The sequence below is a fragment of the Lolium rigidum genome, chromosome 6 (assembly GCF_022539505.1).
Source record: "Lolium rigidum isolate FL_2022 chromosome 6, APGP_CSIRO_Lrig_0.1, whole genome shotgun sequence".
Lineage (NCBI taxonomy): Eukaryota > Viridiplantae > Streptophyta > Magnoliopsida > Poales > Poaceae > Lolium > Lolium rigidum.
The window spans coordinates 82,879,182-82,899,892 of NC_061513.1; the positions used below are offsets into that span (position 1 = coordinate 82,879,182).

Genomic DNA, 20,711 nt, shown 5'->3' on the forward strand with positions numbered 1-20,711 from the left:
CCAATCACTTTATTTGCCCCAACTCCTATTTTTTTCTGGATCCGCCACTGGAAAGAGCCGCTAACTAACTCCTATAAACTAGAGTTGTGATCCCCTTCATACCGAGAGCAACAATTGCAATCGCAGCTAGAGATGTTCTGTAACTGGAACAACAGCCGCCTGACAAGGATTGATGACAAAACAACACAGAACAACAAAATTCCGTTTCACTTAAAGTACTCAAAGCAACAAGACTAAAGTTCACCATGCGTGACTGTCCAAAAGAAACGAATATTAACACTGCATGAACACAATGACGAATGGAATCAGTGGCGCTCCGCATTGGTGCTCAGGATTACTATGCTGGACGAGGAGCCATTCAAGCTAGTATTCCTCACATCGACGACGCGTGACTTTTTGAAGAGGGTGGCGATGATTGAGAGACTGATGTGTCGATCGACGGCGAGCGCAATTGCGCCACCTCGGCGGACGGTGCGCTCGATCTCAGCCGCGAACCTTGACGGGAAGAGCGCGCCCGTGAGCGCCGCCGGGTCGTCTGAGAGCACGAGGTCGAAGGCGTCATCGAAGAACGGCAGGTTGTGCGGGTCTGCGCGGCGCACGAGGGGAGGGAAGTCAACGAGATCAACGCCGGTGACGTCCCCCACGCCGGCCACGCGGAGCGCGTCCACTGCTTGCCCCGCGCCGGCGGCGATGCAGAGAACGCGGGAGGAGTTGCCTAGGAGGCGCAGGCGCCGGAGAGGTTCGACCAGCGACGCGGAGAGGGCCGCATTGTGACGTCGCCAGCGCGGGGCGGATCGGAGCTTGGCCAGGCGGAGGTCGGGGTCGACGACGCGGCGGGATGCGGCGTCGCAAGAGGTGCGGGGGAAGGGCGCCAGCGAGAGGGACGAGTAGGCGGGCGAGCTGGTGAAGCAGAAGGTGGATGAGTGGCGGAACAGGTGCATCAGGGCGGCCGTGGCCACGGCCGCCAGGGCGATCGCCACGCGGTTCAGCAGCCGCCGGACGTGCCCGTCCATGGCCGGGGTGACCAGGTAAATGGACCGGTCTGTGCGTCGGAGGGTTTTTTTTTGTGTGCTTGGGTTTTGTTGCGTTGGGCTGGGCTAACATTTTCATGGCCTGATATTTTTTCGAACTGGAGAGTTAGGCCCAGTCTCTGCATATATTGATACATGCGGCCTTTTATTACTTTATTTATCTTTAAGTCTTAAAAAAGGATTACACCATGAGCCATCCAAATCAATGCATGTATCAACCATCTAAAGAAAAGAGACAATATAAGATGGCTCTGCATCAACATGCTATCCTAAGATCAAAACGACACATGTACTGTATGGATATACCTCGCGCAACTCTTTTCAGTTGGCTACCCAGCATCCATGTATTATCGCCTGTTTGTGGGCTTCTGCTCCATCCCAATCTAAGTGGCATCTGCATTCGATTGCGCACGAATCCACTCGCTAGACGGAGACCCATGTGCTTCCGCAAGTGGAATCCTAGCAAATGTGAGGATGCTGGTCCCCACCTCGCAGGAACACTCCTACCCCTCGCTGAGTAGAAAATGTATACGTGCTCAAACCCGCACTCCCTCCTAGAGTATGTGGTGAGCTCAGTCAAGTCACCTCTGGCACCACTTCGGCCTCCTGCCTATGTTGCGGAATTTCAAGAACATGTCGACCAACGGCAGACGGTGAGCTATGGCGTGCACCGGTATTCACAAAGTCTCTCTCAGCTTGAGAGGCTCTTTGCGTAGGCCGTTGTTCGTGCTCTAAAATAATGTAGACGTTGGTGCACTGTAGTCCAGAGCCCGCCGTCTGCGAGATCAGGCGCATCGTCGGTCGGCCCTACCACCACATGCAGCTCCGTCATTGGCATCCACATGGCAGGAGAGTCTGGTGACTAGTTCCGCCGGTGATCTCTAGTGTAATGAGAGCCTCACCCTAGCCTTCCTCTCGTAGAGAATCTAGGAAAAATTAAACATCGGCGTGTGTGATAAATCGTACACCGCCATTGGAATCATGACCATTTTGCACGTGGTAGGAAAATCGAGCCTCATGCTCGCCGCCTCAGAACTTAGTAATGTTGCTGGCCTATGGCCGCAGATCTCTCGGCCTTTTCACCCCCACGACCACTCCCATTGCTGGAGCAGCTCCACCGCCGTCACTACCTTGGAGAGGAGGACTGCCGACTCCATGACCCCAGCCGGCTCGGCCCTTGTTTGTGTGCTAACTCGGGACTCTCCCCGACATCACAATTGACTCATATGATTGGAAATGGCGTAGATCTCGATCTTGGCCCGTGTGCGCTCGTTGCTGGTGGCTTCACTCTCCGGGCAGTCGGTGAAAACGGAACATGGAGGATGGAGAACAACTAGGACCAACAACGCCATCATTAGAGAGGAGGGTGTTGGGTCGCCCCTCCACGATTCTCGAATCGTGAGGTTTTTCCATCCTCTATCAGAATTTTTTTCCACGACCTGATTAAGAAGCATTAATATGTGTTGGGCAACCTCGGAGAGATGCGGGGTGGTCTGATACGTCCAAAACGTATCTACTTTCCCGAACACTTTTGCTATTGTTTTGCCTCTAATTTGTGTATTTTGCATACAACTAACACGGACTAACGCTGTTTTCAGCAGAATTGCTCTGGTGTCTCGTTTTTGTGCAGAAATCCAACTTTCAGGAAAATCCCCGGAATTTATGTCGAAGGTCTTATTTTTCCGGAAGAATTACGGAGCCAGAAGGGCAAGCCAGGTGGAGGCCCGAGGCCCCCACATACCAGGCCGGCGCGGCCCAGGAGGGGGGCGCGCCGCCCTACTGTGTGGCCGCCTCGGCTGGCCTCTGACGCCCCCCTCTGGACTACTTAAGGGTTTCGATCTAAAAACGCGAGACGAGAAGTCGAAGTCGCCAGAAACCATCCAGTACGCCGCCACCGTCGCGAAACTCCGTCTCGGGACCAGAAACTCCGTTCTGGCACCTCGCCGGGATGGGGAATTGGAGGAGATCATCGCCATCATCACCACCGACGCCTCTCCATCGACCAGCCATGTTTCCCCCATCCATGTGTGAGTAATTCCCCCGCTTTAGGCTGAAGGGGATGGTAGGGATTGGATGAGATTTGTCATGTAATAGCATAAGATTGTTAGGGCATAGTGCCTAGTGTCCGTAATGGGTACTTTTATGATATTGTTGCAACTTGTTATGCTTAATGCTTGTCACTAGGCCCCGAGTGCCATGATTTCAGATCTGAACATGTTATTGTTTCATGATGATATGCATTGTTTGATGATCTTACCTGCAAGTTGTATGCACGTATTGTTGTCCGGAACCCGAGGCCCCAAAGTGATAGAAATTGGGACAACCGAAGGGGAAGGCGGTGATATGAGGATCACATGTGTTCACGGAGTGTTAATGCTTTGCTCCGGTGCTCTATTAAAAGGAGTACCTTAATTTCCAGTAGATTCCCTAGAGGCCCGGCTGCCACCGGCTAGTAGGACAAAAGATGTTGTGCAAGTTTCTCATTGCGAGCACGTACGACTATATATGGAACACATGCCTATTGATTGATTAGTACTTGGATACCGTTTTATTATTATCTGCAAATGTCCTGCTTTGATTGTTACATGAGTTTCTCTCATCCATGCAACGCCCGTTCATCCATCCCTGTGCCTACAGTATTTTAATCCTGCTGTTTACTATAATCACTACTCGCTGTCTTTGTTACTCTGCTCGTTGTTATTTCACTACCGCTATCTGCTATAAAACTGTTACTATCGATAAACTCTTGCGAGCAAGTCTGTTTCCAGGTGCAGCTGAATTGACAACTCCGTTGTTAAGGCTTTCAAGTATTCTTTGTCTCCCCTTGTGTCGAATCAATAAATTGGGTTTTACTTCCCGCGAAGACTGTTGCGATCCCCTATACTTGTGGGTCATCAAGACTATTTTCTGGCGCTGTTGCTGGGGAGCATAGCTTTATTTGGAAGTTCACTTGGATTGATATTGTTCACTGCAAATTCTCCATCATGGGTAAACCTCGCGATACTAAAGTCGCCATATTACCATCCACTACAAGAAAAGGTACAACTCTGAGTACCTCTGCTCGCTCTTGATTCACCATCTGTGATAGATAAACTTGTTTCACCACCACAAGCTTCACATGCTGGTACTTCTGCTGAATCTGAAAGTTCCTCTTATAATTTTGATGATGCTTCTGCTGTGCTTGATAATGATGGTTCATTAGGATATTTTCTAGATGCTACAATTGCTAGGTCTAGACAAATTGAAAATACTGAAACTCCTAAGGAAAATGCTGCTACACCTGTTAATTCACCTGAGTCTGTTGAATACTCTAGTGATGATCCTGATGAGGATTATGTGGAACTTGATGATGATTTCATTGATAAATGCAATGCTACTACTGATGCAAGAAAAATTAAAAAGTTGCTTGCACAACATACTGTTAGATATAAACTGTCTCCTGATCCTAAATTTGCCACATCTCCTATAAACATTAAGGATAAGGATTATGATTTTTCACTTGATTTATCTCATATATCTATTGTCGAGAAAACACCTTTTTGTGGTACTGAAAAAGAAAGTGTTGTAGAACACATGATTGAGCTGTCTACTCTGAGTAGCTTGTTTTCTGATGATGTTAAGAAGCGTACTTATTTCGTTGCTAAAAAATTTCCATTCTCATTAAAGGATGATGCTAAAACTTGGTATAATAGTTTGCCACCTGATTCTATTAATAGTCCAAAAGAATTGCTTATGTTTTCTTCCGGAAATACTTTCCTGCTAGTGCTCAACATATTGCTTTGCAGAGAATTTATAATTTTGATCAGGAAGATGGAGAGAAATTGCCCGAGGCTTGGGCGAGATTTTGCTCTCTTATTAGAGCTCGGCTCTGAACATGATTTGGAAAAGCATGATTTACTTGATATATTTTATAGTGGACTAACCATTGAGTCTAGGGCATACCCGGATAGTTGTGCTCGGTTGTGTTTTCAGGAAAAGAACTCCAGACGACGCTGAAGAATTATTGGCTAGAATAGGCCGGAATCATGATGATTGGTCTACACCTGAACGAACCCCGACACCAATATTAAAGAAGAGGGGTATGATTAAATTAAATGATGAAGATATGAGGGAAGCCAAGAAGTCTCTTAAGGAGAAAGGTATTAAATCCGAAGATGTGAAGAATTTACCTCCCATAGAAGATTTATGTAAGATCACTCCCCCTTCATCCATGATTGAGGTACACTCTCTTGAACGCTTTACTAGGGAAGATATTCCGTATTAAAAACCTCCTGCTCAATGCTTAGATGAGTTTGATAATTATATTGTTATGCAAAATAATTTTAATATGAGAGTAGAGAATCATTTAATGGAAAATTCTCGAGCTATTAGTGAATTGCATGGTATTGTGGAGAGAACCTCCAATGATGTTAAGATGCTTGTTAAACATTTTCATATGGTTCAAACTCAAATTGATCAACTCACTAAAGTGCAAAATGACTTGTTGAAAAATAATTCTAAAGAAAAACATGCTTATGAAGTAACAACTAGAGGTGGTGTTTCTACTCAGGATCCTCTATATCCTGAAGGGCATCCCAAAAGAGTTGAACAAGATTCTCAACGAACTGAAACTAGTGCTCCATCTAAGAAAAAGAAATAGAAACATAAAACTGTTGTAGAATCCTCTGAGCCTGTTAATGATCCTAATAGTATTTCTATTTCGATGCTGAAACTGAAAGTGGTAATGAACATGATAAAGATAATGATAAGAATGATGCTTCGATAAAGAAGAGGTTGAAGAAGAACCTGAAAAGCATGCTAAAAATAAAAAGTATACTAAAGAAGATTTTATTGCTAAGAAACATGGTAATGAAAGGGAACCTTGGGTTCAAAAGCAAATGCCTTTTCTTGCTAAGAAACTAAAATCAAAGGAAGAGGAACACTATAATAAATTTTGTAATTGGATGAAACCTTTATTCCTGCAAATCCCTTTGACTGATGCTATTAAATTGCCTCCTTATTCAAAGTATATGAAAGATATTGTCACTAACAAAAGGAAAATTCCTAATGAGGAGATTTCCACTATGCTTGCTAATTACTCTTTCAATGGCAAGGTTCCAAAGAAGCTTGGCGATCTAGGTATACCTACTATTCCTTGTTCTATTAAGAATAATTATGTTAGAACTGCTCTATGTGATTTGGGAGCAGGTGTTAGTGTCATGCCTTTTTCTCTTTACAAGAGACTTTATTTGGATAAGTTGATACCAACTGATATATCTTTGCAAATGGCTGATAAATCTACTGCTATTCCTGTTGGTATATGTGAGGATGTTCCTGTTCAAGTTACTAATAATTGCTTAATATTAACTGATTTTGTTATGTTGGAAATGCCTGAAGATGATAATATGTCTATTATTCTTGGAAGACCTTTTCTTAACACCGCAGGGGCTGTTATTGATAACAATAAAGGAAAAGTCACTTTCAATGTTGATGACAAGGAACATACTGTTTATTTTCCCAAGAGGATTGATAAAGTATGTGGAGTTAATACAATTTCTAATTTGAGATCTATCAAAGTGGGAGATATTAATTGTCCAATATATGAGCCTAAAGAAGAATATCAAACTCTTGTGATTGGATCCATATCAATACAATATAAGGTAACATGATTGATTTGAGGTTTATTTCTTCCTATGACATGTAAGATTTATTTGGTGGCAAGACTTGATCAACCTTGTTAACAAGTATATTTTATATGCATAGAAGAGCTAAACAACATTTCTTTCTTCCTCCACTTGTTTTACTTGATGTAGCACTACTTATTTTGCAAGATGCTTTAGTTGTTTAGAGGTTTGCAAATCTTTTTTCTGCCCAGTAATAATAAATTTAATACCCAGAAATGTGCGTTTTTCAAAGTTTTCAAAAATTTACAAAAATTATACCGTTGGTCTTATTTTTCGAAGAGGCACTTGGGAGCACCTGGGGATGACCAGTGGGGCACCCCACAGGCCGGCGCGGCCAACAAGGGGGGCGCGCCACCCTGGTGTGTGGGCCCCTCCTTGCCCCACCACTTCATCTCTTTCACTCATTGCACTCTCTCTCCCGAAAAAACTCGTACTCGTTTTCTCTCACTCGCGTTTCTGCTCAAGAGCTCAAGATTTCTCGATCTCTTTACTCAGCCCAGATTTCTGTCTGAAATTTGGTACATTTGCTCTCCGGTATGTGACTCCTCCGATTATCCAAGTAGAATTTTGTTTGGTTGAGTATATCTTGAATATTTTGCTGCTGTAGGTAACATGTTTAGTGAGCTTGCATGCTTGTTCTAAGTGGTAAAAACTAGTTTTAATGCATGATTAGTACTCTAGCAAGTTCCTATAGTAGTTTCCCTCAATTATATGTCACCAAATCAAATTTTATAATGTTTGTTGAAAAATTTCAGAAAAGGAAGATGGATAACCATAACTTTGGAGAAGTGTTTGAAAGAGAGACGACAAGCACGAGGAGGCCCTCAAGGTCATCCACTCAGATTAGGCGGTCTTATAATGAGGATGTCATCGCACCGAGCTTCGAAGCCGAAGAGGACAATGGAGTCCCTAACGCTTCACCTTTTCCATGTTATGACTTTTTGAGTAATGCAGGGTTGCTGGATGATTTCTTGGTCCTCGTCGGTAATGTGGGCTTAACCGCCTACATGGAGGGTGAGAGGGATCAATACTGCATGCTTACTAAAACTTTTGTTGAGAGCTTTCAGTTCAACAACAAACACTTCCAACCATCAGTTTCATTCAGAATTTATGATGATCCTATTACTATGAAGTTGAAAGATTTTTGTACTGCATTGGATATTGCCCCTGTAGGTACAGCGAAGAAGATTGAGAGCAATCCCAAGGAATTGCTGGAGATCTATCGAGGAATCACCAATGATGATTGTCGCACCATTCAGCACGGCAAGATAAGAAACATTCAACTCCCTGCTATTAAGTATTTTGCTTATTACCTTGCTACTGGCATTCTTGGTAGGGAGAACACTAGCAATATTTCTAGTTACCATCTTGCTTTCTTAATTGCTGCACTCACTGGAGAGACACCTTATCATCTTGGTGCTCTTGTTGCTCGCCACTTGTCTAACAAGGAGGCCTATTTATGGAGGAATTATTGCATCGCGCATTTTAGCACATCTAGAGCTTCCTCTTGACCCTACTGATGTGAAAATAACTCCTATAAGGCTTGATATTGCTGCTATGAAGAGTCATCAATTTATTACAGCTGACTCTAGTCTAGATAATATTGTCTATAGAATGTTGTTTGCTGACGGGGAAGAGAGGGAAGTTCCATTGTCGCAACCAGATTTGTTCAGTATTCACAGGGAACCATGGTCGCGCTCTAAGGAGGAGGTGGATGAGCAACTGAAGATACATGGCTTCCACCAGCAGCATGACTCCGAGGACGCCGAGCCCTCCTATGACTACACCGTCACGTATCCGGGTGCTTCTTCCAGCACATACCCGGATCCATCTTCGTCGTACTACGGAGGTGCCACTTCATGGGCACCATGGGATTGATCTCCACTTAGGCCAAAAGCATAAGCTTGGGGGGAGGTATACCGACATCACTCATTCTTTGCATATTATGGTTTCTGGATACTTGTACATACTTGTTTAGCTTCTTAGAGTGGTTTTCTAATAAGAGGGAGATGATATTTGGGGAAGTGCTCATTGAAAACAGATTCTGGACTGATACCAAAAAATCTCTCAAAAACAGACAGAACGTTATTTTGCGAAGCCAATTTTTGTGCATGTTCCCCGGATTGTTATCTAACTTTCATTAGTTTAACACTTTTCGAGCTGGGCAGCGGAAGAATTTCTTAAAAATCGATTACTGTATTGCTGTCAAGTTTGGCAGATTTCTGCTGCTTTGTGTTTATGTGACTCTTCTAGTTTTCATTTTCTGCTTTGTTTCTTTCCTAAAACACAAAAAGACCAAAAATATTTCTGTTGTTTCTCTTTACCATTTGTTTATTTTGGTTTCTTGCTTTTCTTTTGCTTTATTTGCTATCGTTGGTTTGCTATAAGAAAATCCAAAAAGATTTTGCTTTGTTTGTTTGTTTCCTTTTGTTCTTGTTTCCAATTCGAAAACACCAAAAATATTTGTTGTTCTTCTTTGGTTTTGTAAAGTTCATTATGGAGTTCAGTGGTCTTCGGTGGTTGGAGCTTGGTTTTCACTCCATATTATTCAAGCTACACAAGTGAAAAGGCAATAATGACGATTTACAACAATCCTATTGTGGTGAGAGGCTGGTATGAACTCTATTTGTTTTCATTTTTGTACATATACTCATCCATGTGATCATGCTTAGTTGGTTCATGTGAGGTATATGTCATTTAAGAAAGTCTAGTAGTTCATGATCTCTCATGATTAGCTCCAATTTATTAATATGAGTAGCATGTCATAAATATTTGCTTGCATTGCTTTATTCATAGATAGATATGACATTGTGGTATCCTCCTCTGAATAATTCACTTGAATCAAGTTGGCACATGCTCACACATGCATATGACTGAACAAAAGTCAATTAAGCCTCGATGATTTACTTTACCTCAGAGTTCTTGTATCACTTTTATGCCTCTGTTAATTTATTTTGTCGCAAGCGTGATTATGACAGTTACTGCTCTTGATTGTCGCTTCCCAGTCTATTGCTAGCCTTCACTTGTACTGAGCGGGAACGCTGCTCGTGCTTCCAAACCCCTGAAAACCAAGTTATTCCAGAGTGTCCACCATAAATACATATGCATGGCATTTCAAACCATTCCAAGTAAATTCTCATGTGCTACCTTTAAAACCTTCAAAATGCTTCTCAATTTGTGTTAATGTTTTATAGCTCATGAGGAAGTATGTGGTGTTTATCTTTCAATCTTGTCATTTACTCCAGGCGGACTTTCACAATGGACTAGTGGCACATCCGCTTATCCAATAATTTTGCAAAAAGAGCTGGCAACGGGGTTCCCAGCCCCAATTAATTAACTTTCATTAATAATTCTCTTCACATGCTTTGCCCTGATTTATTAGTAAGCAACTTAACTTGCAAATAGACACTCCTCCATGGTATGTGAATGTTGGAAGGCACCCGAGGATTCGGTTAGCCATGGCTTGTGTAAGCAAAGGTTGGGAGGAGTGTCATCCATAATGAAACTAAAATACATGTGTAAACAAAAGAGAAGAGGGATGATCTACCTTGCTGGTAGAGATAACGTCCTTCATGGGAGCCCCTCTTGAAAGTCTGGTTGACGAGGTAGTTAGAGTACCCATTATCAGTCGTTGACAACAACAAACACCTCTCAAAATAATTTTACTCCTGTTTTACAAATGAAAAGCTCTAGCACATGTTAATCCCTGCTTCCCACTTCGAAGGGTCAATCTTTTACTTTTACATTGAGTCTCCATCCTTTATTTGAGCACTTTCTTGAGAGCACAACTGTCATTCTTAGTATAATATACTTGTCCCAAAATATGATTAGCTGTGGTATAACTTTGATGCTTTTATCTTTGATAGTCTCTACCTACAGTCTTTCCACAAATTTCAAAGGTGCTCGAGCATTTATGTTTTGCTGAACAAATACGGGCAAGCGAGATACCACTTTATCATATCCTTGTATGAACATTGCAATCCTGCTGATAGACATTATTCATGATGCTTATTGTTAATTTGTTGGCACCTTTTCCATGATTGACATAGCTATTAGATGATTTTATTTGCATGTATCTTATGATGAATTGCTGAAGTACTTGCCATATCATGAGAATATTTACATCATATGAACAAATGTGTTCGTGAAAGTTCTTTTATCGCACTCAGTTGTTAACTGAATTGCTTGAGGACAAGAAATAAGCTAAGCTTGGGGGGAGTTGATACGTCCAAAACGTATCTACTTTCCCGAACACTTTTGCTATTATTTTGCCTCTAATTTGTGTATTTTGGATACAACTAACACGGACTAACGCTGTTTTCAGCAGAATTGCTCTGGTGTCTCGTTTTTGTGCAGAAATCCAACTTTCGGGAAAATCCTCGGAATTTATGCCGAAGGTCTTATTTTTCCGGAAGAATTACGGAGCCGGAAGGGCAAGCCGGTGGAGGCCCGAGGCCCCCACACACCGGGCCGGCGCGGCCCGGAGGGGGCGCGCCGCCCTACTGTGTGGCCGCCTCGGCTGGTCTCTGACGCCCCTCTCTGGACTACTTAAGGGTTTCGATCTAAAAACGCGAGACGAGAAGTCGAAGTCGCCAGAAACCATCCAGTACGCCGCCACCGTCGCAAAACTCCGTCTCGGGACCAGAAACTCCGTTCTGGCACCTCGCCGGGACGGGAAATTGGAGGAGGTCGTCGCCATCATCACCACCGATGCCTCTCCATCGGCCATCCATGTTTCCCCCATCCATGTGTGAGTAATTCCCCAGCTGTAGGCTGAAGGGGATGGTAGGGATTGGATGAGATTGGTCTTGTAATAGCATAAGATTGTTAGGGCATAGTGCCTAGTGTCCGTAATTGGTACTTTTATGATATTTTTGCAACTTGTTATGCTTAATGCTTGTCACTAGGGCCCGAGTGCCATGATTTCAGATCTGAACATGTTATTGTTTCATGATGATATGCATTGTTTTATGATCTTACCTGCAAGTTATATACATGTTGTCCGAAACCCGAGGCCCCAAAGTGACAGAAATTGGGACAACCGAAGGGGAAGGCGGTGATATGAGGATCACATGTGTTCACAGAGTGTTAATGCTTTGCTCTGATGCTCTATTAAAAGGAGTACCTTAATTTCCAGTAGATTCCCTAGAGGCCCGGCTGCCACCGGCTGGTAGGACAAAAGATGTTGTGCAAGTTTCTCATTGCGAGCACGTACGACTATATATGGAACACATGCCTATTGATTGATTAGTACTTGGATACCGTTTTATTATTATCTCGCAAATGCCCTGCTTTGATTGTTACATGAGTTTATCTCATCCATGCAACGCCCGTTCATCCATCCCTCGTGCCTACGATATTTTAATCCTGCTTGTTTACTATAATCACTACTGCTATCTTTGTTACTCTGCTCGTCGTTATTTCACTATCGCTATCGCTATAAAACTGTTACTACTCGATAAACTCTTGCGAGCAAGTCTCGTTTCCAAGTGCAGCTGAATTGACAACTCCGCTGTTAAGGCTTTCAAGTATTCTTTGTCTCCCCTTGTGTCGAATCAATAAATTGGGTTTTACTTCCCGCGAAGACTGTTGCGATCCCCTATACTTGTGGGTCATCATGGTCCTATTTGATGCTTCAAGCGGTGGTGAGCACGTTGACGCATGCAACCAGCCATTATGGCCGCCGCCCGTAATGGCACCATCGTCTCCTTCCTTGGTATACTTCGCGTCGAAACAACTAGCTCCGCACACTTGTGGCCATTGTCGGCCAGGCCGCCTACTAACGTCGTGGAGTACGTGGTGCCTCGATGACCCTTCCTCCTTGAGCGTAGCCCACAGTCGGTCCTCCGCTGCCCCTTTCCCGTGGTCTCCCTCTAAATACCCCCACCACTAGAGTCGATGAGCCCTCTGCAGTCTGCACACCCCAGACCCTAGGCCCATTTCGTCGGCAAACTCCTTTGTAAGGGTATATTTCCCCTATGAGTGGTTTTGGTAATTAATGACAACCCCTATGGACTAATGTTTTCATTGAGTTTATATGAAGGAATATTCCATATGTACTACTTGTATTCCATGTGTTGGATTCAAGTATGGATGCCATGAAGATAAAGATACACCTTGTGTATTGGCATCAAGATCATCGATTTGAAGATATATATGTGATATGATCAAGAAGAAGAAATGAAGATGGAGTTCTTATGTGGAACTCAATATTAGCCATGCTCTATCTTATGTGATAAGCAATGAATGATCAAGATCTTGAGAGCTTGATTCCAAGTGAAGAATTCTTTATACACCTCAAGATGTTATGATAGAGTATTAGAAGATACAAGGTTGAGTTGGGCAAGTTCAAGATGAGCATCTCAAGTGGATCACATGCTTGAAGCTTACCGTCCATTTGGTAATAATAGACATGTGAAGATGTGCATCAATGGAGCTTTCCCATCATGGTGTATGGGGGAGCATTTGTGAGTCTTCACGAAGCAACGATGATCAAGTGAGGCATTCCGGCTTGAGTGGAGCTTGAAGAGCTATCATCAAGATCAAGCGGGATGCGCAAGGCAAAGTTATGGCCTTTCTAGGTTTTCCTTTTATCGGTCTCAACGTGGTTGTTGGGAGACCGGATTATAGGATAGATAGCCGCACTATCAAGAGGGGCTTTCGGTTGGGTAACTTGATTCATCGTCTTAGGGAGCTCAATCATGTGCATACTTTGCATATCCCTATTGATTATTGGTGTTTCTCTGTGTGAGGTTCTTAAGCTTGTTGCTAGCTTTACAACAAGCCCAAGTTCATCGAAAACGGAGTTCGCATGACTCTTCTATGGCATTTTCAAGGTTGGGTGATTTTACCGGTTATTCATGATATAAGGTTCTACCTTTTATATTCATGATAAAATCCCCTCCTACAGATTCTTGTGTTTTCACTTTCTATAGGATAGCATTTGTTGTTATCTTTCAAACAAAATTGGTTTCATTCAATTTGGAGTTCGGGAGCATTTGTTATTAAAGAAAAAGGAGAAAAGACTAAAAAGAAGAAAAAGGGGGAGGAAGAGGCTAGCCGGCCGACCGGCCTGCCGGCCCAGCCACCGGCCCACCCGGTCTGAGCCGGGTCTAGCGCCTGTGCGAGCCGGGCTACCTCCAGTGGGCCATCTAGCCTAGTCCGACCCAGGAGCCGGCTGGCGCTAGCCTGCCCGGCGTGTGGCTCGGCCCGACTGGGCGCTGCCACTGCTGGGCCGCCTCTCCCCTCTGCGCGGCCCACCAACCTCATCCAGCCTGGGCCGCTCGCCCCACCGACCGGCCTGCTCCTCCATCCGGCCTGGGATCCGGCTCGGCCGGGCCATTGACCGGCCTGTCCGGCCTCTGCCCCGGTCAGCCGGCTGGGCTATTTTCTGCGCGTTTTTTATTGTCTTTTTCTCCCCAACGGTTATTTCTTCTCCCTAACTATAAATAGCATTCTTCCACCTTGAGCTGAGGTAGTTCTTCCCCTTTCTTCACCTCCATTGTTGCTATTGGAAGAACTTGCTTCCCCTCTTGATTCCTCCTATGATTCTTGCCAATTCTTGAGGATTTGAGAGAGGAGATCTAGATCTACAATCCCCACCAATCAATTTCTCCTCTAAGTGAGGGGAACCCTTTGGATCTAGATCTTGGAGTCTTTTGTTGACTTTCCCCATTGTTCCTCCTCTCCAATCTCATCCTAGCATTTGTTGCTTGGGTGGGATTTGAGTGTGAAGGACTTGAACACCTCTAGTGTTCTTGCTTTGCATCATTGCATAGTGTTGAACTCTCCACCACGATTAGTTCGAGTGAGAGACCGTGAGCTTGTTACTCTTGGAGGGAGACCTCCTAGTTGGCTTGGCGGTTGTTGCTCCGGTGATCTCTTCAAGGAAGATTGTGAAGAGGCCCGGGCTTCTCCTTCGTGGAGCTTGTGAAGTGGTTGTGGAGCTTGCCATCTCCGGAGCGGAGGAAAAGCTAACCATAAGGAAATGGTCATTATCCTTCGTGGGTGTGGCTCGGAGAATAGGGTGAGCCTTCGTGGCGCGGGGAATCCTTCGTGGGACCTCCACTCCTCCAAATGTGACGTACCTTCTTGCAAAGGAAGGGAACACGGGAATACATCCTCGTCTCCGCGTGCCTCGGTTATTTCTATACCCGAGCTCTCTTTTCTTGTGATAGCCATCGTGCTTGAAGTATATATATCTTGCTACCACTTGTGCTACATATATCTTGTGTCTATTTTGCTTAGCTCTAGTTGTTATTGTTACACTTAGTTGAGCTTAACATATTTGGGATTTGTGCTTGTAAACTAAACGTTAGTTTAATTCCGCATTCTTACAAGACAAATCCGCAAGAGTTTTTAAACGCTTATTCACCTCCTGTCTAGGCGACATCTCGTCCTTTCATCCTTGCATCTCACTCGCACCCCAAACCCTAAACCCAACGCATCAGCAAACTCCTCGTGTGTGGTCTTCGTCTTCCAGGCGTCATCCTCTTCCCCTGCCACCACTGTGGGCCGGCCAAAAACAGCAACAGGGGGCGGGGAGGGATACGGGTCAACTCGATAACCGACACATGAAGCGTCAAATAGCAATCAGAGAGAATGCGCGCGCTAGTTACCCCCATTTCGCACTTTTGATAGTGGGCTTGGCCCGTTTAGCTCTTTCTCCCATTCCTCCTCGTCGACCTCTCAAAAAAGAAAAAAAAAATCCTCCTTTTCTTCTCGCCCCAAACCGGCAAACCCCCATCCCCCGCTCCCCCCATGGCCTCCCACGCAGCGGCAGCCGCCGCCGCCGCCGCCTCCACCCGGGCGAACACCCTCTCCCGCATTTTCGCTTCCTCCTCACCTACACCACCACCCAATCCCAGTCCCAAGATCAAGCGCGCGCTGACCCAGAAACCGCCCGCCGCCGACGCTCACTCAATCGCAGCCAAGAAGCCCCCGAAGCACCTCGGCGCACAGCCGGCCGCCGACGCTCCTGGATCCGACAAGCTTCCGAAGTCTTATCGGACGATCTGCAAGGACCTCTTCCGGCAGCGCGACCCCGACAAGCTGGTCTCCGAGTTCGTCCAAGCGTCGGCCGCATCGTCGCGCTTCCGCGGCAAGCACCACCTGTACAAGGCAGCCGTGAGCCGGCTCGCCTCCTCCGGCCGCCAAGATGGCATCCAGGCCATCCTCGACGCGCAGAAGCGCTTCCTCGAGGCCTCCACCGAGGCGTTCGCCGCGCGTCTCATCCGCCTCTACGGCCGCGCCTCCATGCCGTCCCACGCCGTCGCGGCCTTCCATGAACTCCCCGCGAAGCACAAGTCCACCGGGACATTCAACGCCGTCCTCGCCGCGTGCGACGAAGGTGGAGACTTTGACGCCGTCGCCGCTGCATTCCAGGAGATCCCAGCCTCCCACCCCTCGGTTGCCCCCAACGCATACTCTTACAACGTACTCATCCGCGCGCTGTGCAAGAAGCCCGACCTTGCTGCTGCTCTTGAAGCTGTCTCCCTCATGGAGAAGCATGGTGTTTCGCCTGACACTATTTGTTTCAGCACGCTTTTGAATGGCTTTTACAAGCATGGCCGCATGGATGACGCGGAGACGGTGTGGGATATGATGAAGGAGAGGAATTTGGAGCCAGACGCCAAGTGCTACAATGCCAAGCTGCGGGGTTTGGTTGCGGCAGGGAGGATTGAGGATGCAGCTGCTGTGGTTGAGAGGTTGGAGAAGGATGGGCCCAAGCCTGATACGGTGTCTTACAACGAGCTGATTCGAGGATACTGCAAAGCAGGGAGATTACAGGATGCCAAGAAGCTGTACGATGATTTGATAAAAAATGAGTGTGCCCCAAATAAGGGGACATATGGAACTCTCCTACCACTCCTTCTGCAGGCGGGAGAGCTGGATTGTGCACTGAGGTACTGCCATGATCTCTTAAGTAGTAAAAGGACCAATGGAGTGGAGTGTGGTCTCCTGCAGGATGTAGTGAATGCATTGATAGAGGCGTCGAGGGTGGAGGAGGCTACCAAGCTGGTCGAGCTTGGGAAGAAGAAGTACTACCTCCGAAAGGGTTTGAGGATGCCACATACTGCACAAGACAACGAAGTAATAGCTGAAACTGATGAGGAAGAATCAATATCAGAAGAAAAGGTGCTTTAAGTGCAAAACGAAACTGAAAAATAACATTATTTGACGAGGATGTTCCTTCATCGGCCGAGCAGTGCTGAGGTGCTGTCCACTTGTTCATGTCAAATTTAGTATTTTTGGTGGCAGATGGTTACTTTCTCTGTGTTGTTCAGGTAGATCGTCATCATTTATCAGACATTTATTTGGGCAGTGGCACTTGTCTATCCATCTGAGCAATGGAAATGTTTCCTCAGTTTCTCTGATACCTAATGAGGTGTGTCTTCCAGTATTTGTCCAGATATTATGGAGTGCAGGTTATTTTCATGTTTCATTTTGTCATCCGGCTTATCATTCGTGTAAGATCATTGTGAACCACGAGAATATATCAGCCATCCTGTTGTTCATGCCTTCTCAGTTTTCCTGATCTTGATGTGCAAAGCTTACTGCTTACTGAAACATCTCTTGCAACTATGAGACATACTCCTATCAAACATTTGTCCTTAAGACCATTCGGAGGTAAGTTTTCTGACCTACAATGTCCAAAGTTTGTGATTTAACAGTTTCCCAACCTCTGGTAGTTAATCAGAAGAAAAGGTGCTTTAAGTGCAAGACGAGACTGAAAAATAACATTATTTGACGAGGATGTCCCTTCATTGGCTAGGCTTTGATCTGTCACACTAGATCTCACCATGACCTGTTTTACCCAATTTCTCGTCTTGTTTTAATAGAAAAAGTGCAAGTTAATATAGTGCTTACACTGGTTAAATAAGACATTGCTTTATCTTGCCCTGTGCTGTAATACCTACCGCAAGTCTTTCTAGCCTCTGCTGATTTTTCTTCGTTACATTAAAATTAAATATATAAATCTAATATGTTGTGCTCATAAAAATTCTTCAAATGTTGTGTACTTTATTATTAATTTCATTTTCGGCCTTCGATAATACAACTGTTTGCTCTGTGATGAAGATAAACGTTTACCTCCAATTTGACCATTCTTATTGTTGATTTACTACTTTCTCTTTGAAGAATGAAAAATGCAAATGTTATGTAGTTAAAGGGCCATTGGTCAATGATCAGCTTCATGCATTACTAGGCGTCCAAAGCATCCACCTAGGCGTCGCCTAATCGTTAGAGCGCCCCCCCCCCCCTCCGCTCTAAGAAGCCTTAATGCCTTGAAAACCATGGCTGTAGTGAGCTTTCTTCATTTTATTTTATGAAGTGATCTTCATATTTGATCTGATAGCGAGTCACTAGATCTTTAAACCATACAATCACGAGCCATATGAATTAGGATACTAGGTGTACTACCTTTTTCTCAACATTCAGATTCTTGCTTGATAGGACTGGGGCTTCTTTAATTGTGGGAATATACTTGTTGACGCCACACGCTCACACCTCATCGGCTGAGCAGTGCTCGGTGCTGTCCACTTGTTAATGTCAAACTTAGTATTTTTGGTAGCAGATGGTTAATTTCTCTGTGTTATTCAGGTAGATGGTTATCATTTATCAGACATTTATTTGGACAGTGGCACTGGTATATCTATCTGAGCAATGTAAGTGTTCCTCAATTCCTATGATACCTAATAAGTGTGTCTTTGTCCAGATATTATGGAGAGCAGGTTATTTTCATGTTTCCTTTTGTCATCTGGCTTTATCATTCATGCAATATCATTGTGAACTACGAGACTATATTAGCCATCTTGTTGTTCATGCCTTCCGCAGGTTAGTTTTCCTGATCATGATATGCAAAGCTCACTGCTTACTGAAACATCTTTTGTCCTTAAGGCCATTCAGAGGTATGTTTTTTGACCTACAATGTCCAAAGTTTGTGATTTAACAGTTTCCCAATCTCTGGTAGTTAATCATATCTATTTGCTGTCATATATAAATTGTACCTTTTCAGTTCATTTTGAGAACTTATCGCTCCCATCGTTCAATTATTTAGGGGAATATAGGAATCCAATAACCAGAGGACTCAGCGATCTCGCTGGTCACCATAATAACAGATACAAAGTCTGAGGCGTGCTCGGCCCACCCAACACACTCATCATCAGTGCGCAGGCCGTGTTGAGCTAATTCATGTGCAATTTTATTACAGGAACGAGGACAGTACCTAAACTCGTAGGATTCGAAAGAAACAATGCGGACACTTCTGGCTTCACGGATAAGGACTCCCAGATCAGATAGATCATAACTCCCCAAAGTCTGGCAATCAGATTCAAAAACAACACACGGTGCAGACCCAGAACTGCTGCTCTTCTGTCGCAGCTGCACAAGCTTCTGTTTCAGCTTGGAGCGCAGTGCGGATATGTCTCAGCTTCTCGACCACCACCGCAATGAACTCACCCTGTTTCATCTCTTGCAACAAAACCCCATGCAACAGACTCGGTGTTCTCAATGAAAGATGCATCAAAATTTATCTTGGCAAGGTTCAGCAGGGGTCTAGTCCATCTAGCCGCGGATAGAGAGTTAGAAGGGGCCACTAAAGGTATTTCTCTCAGCATGCAAGCTATCCACCTAAGCAAGCATCCTTGAGCAATCATAGCCTGCAGCATCATCATGTCTTTCCGCAATTAATCTCTTTGGAAAATTGACAATTAAATACTTCTTTAGAGCTTTACCAGTCTATTTTTTACCGACACACACTTCAATTCTTGCCTGGTCTGCTGCACTTTATCTTCCTCTTTCTCTTTACTGCTGTCAACAATTAATTCAAAGGTTGATGTTCCAGATTCCGTGCGTCGCTTCCATATGTACTTCCACTTCCCTTCGTCATCTTTCCTTCTGCTTTCCTTCAGTTTCTCTCATCTAATTAGTCCACTAAGAGCAAGTACAATAAGTCCTAGTCAGCTGGCTATAAGGATTAAAATAGTATATTATTGCTTAGTTGGAGGAGAGAGAGGAGGAGAGAGAAGGAGAGTGGGCTCTTATGCAAGAGCCAGCTCTAGCACGTGCTCCTAGGCACTTTGTGAGAGTGAAAGGTGGGTCACATATTGATTAATTACTACATTTTTATAGCTCACTATTGTATATGTTGGCTCTAAGTTGGCTATAGGTGACATGGCACTTGGCTTATAGCCAGCAGCTGGCTACACTATTGGAATTGCTCTAAGAGCAAGTACAATAAGGTTGACTCAGCAGGCTATAAGAATTAAAATAGTGTTGTTTTGCTTAGGTGGATGAGAGAGAAGTGGAGAGAGAAGAGAGATGAGCTCTCATGCAAGAGCCAACTCTTGCACGTGCTCCTAGGCACTTTATGAGTATGTGTGGTGGGCCTTTTACATATAAAGTTATCAATCCTTAAAGCCAACTATTGTACAAGTTAGATATAAGCTGACTATAGCTGGCCTTATAGTCAGCACCCGGCTGCGCTATTGGAATTGCTCTAACACAGGCAGCATTACCGCTTCCATTTCTCACCCTATTCATACAAAACTTCACTGCCAGCTAGCCTTGTGCACTGAAGTCTGTAGCTCATATGTGCTCTCTCCATCCACGTGTTAGGACGCTCCACTCCATCTTCATTACTACGCGTGGTCGTCATCCTCGACAACAGTTGGCGTCCACACACTGCTCAACACCGCACCTCGCTATTTTCCATCACCCCTTCTCGAGACAGATTTAAGACTTCATCAGGTACTTCTCGGTGACCGCAAGGTGTAGATGATGCGGATGCAAGAAGGCTGCAGGATGAAATGCCTGAGACAACTGCCAGAGCCTATTCATTGCTGTGATTGCTGGGCATGCAAGAGCAGGAAAGTGGGAGAGTTTAAGTATTGTTGTTTTGCTATCTATGCTACATACAGATCGGAGTGGAGACCAGTGATAGCATCATTGTTCTACACTTGGGAAAAGATCAGTTAATAGTGATATAGATCGGAGTATGTAATGCTACAATTATTTG

The 20,711-nt window shown here is 44.7% G+C and overlaps 2 protein-coding genes across 2 annotated transcripts; one reads left to right on the top strand and one right to left on the bottom strand.

Annotated features, from left to right (window-relative positions):
- Positions 1-305: 305 nt before the first annotated feature.
- LOC124660552 lies at positions 306-1,013 on the bottom strand. The gene has a single exon (XM_047198374.1). The coding sequence runs from the start codon at positions 1,011-1,013 to the stop codon at positions 306-308; it is 708 nt and encodes a 235-aa protein (XP_047054330.1).
- Positions 1,014-15,454: 14,441 nt separating this feature from the next.
- LOC124662861 (pentatricopeptide repeat-containing protein At3g13160, mitochondrial-like) lies at positions 15,455-17,721 on the top strand. The gene has a single exon (XM_047200647.1). The coding sequence runs from the start codon at positions 15,455-15,457 to the stop codon at positions 16,838-16,840; it is 1,386 nt and encodes a 461-aa protein (XP_047056603.1). The 3' UTR covers positions 16,841-17,721.
- The last annotated feature ends 2,990 nt before the right edge of the window (positions 17,722-20,711 follow it).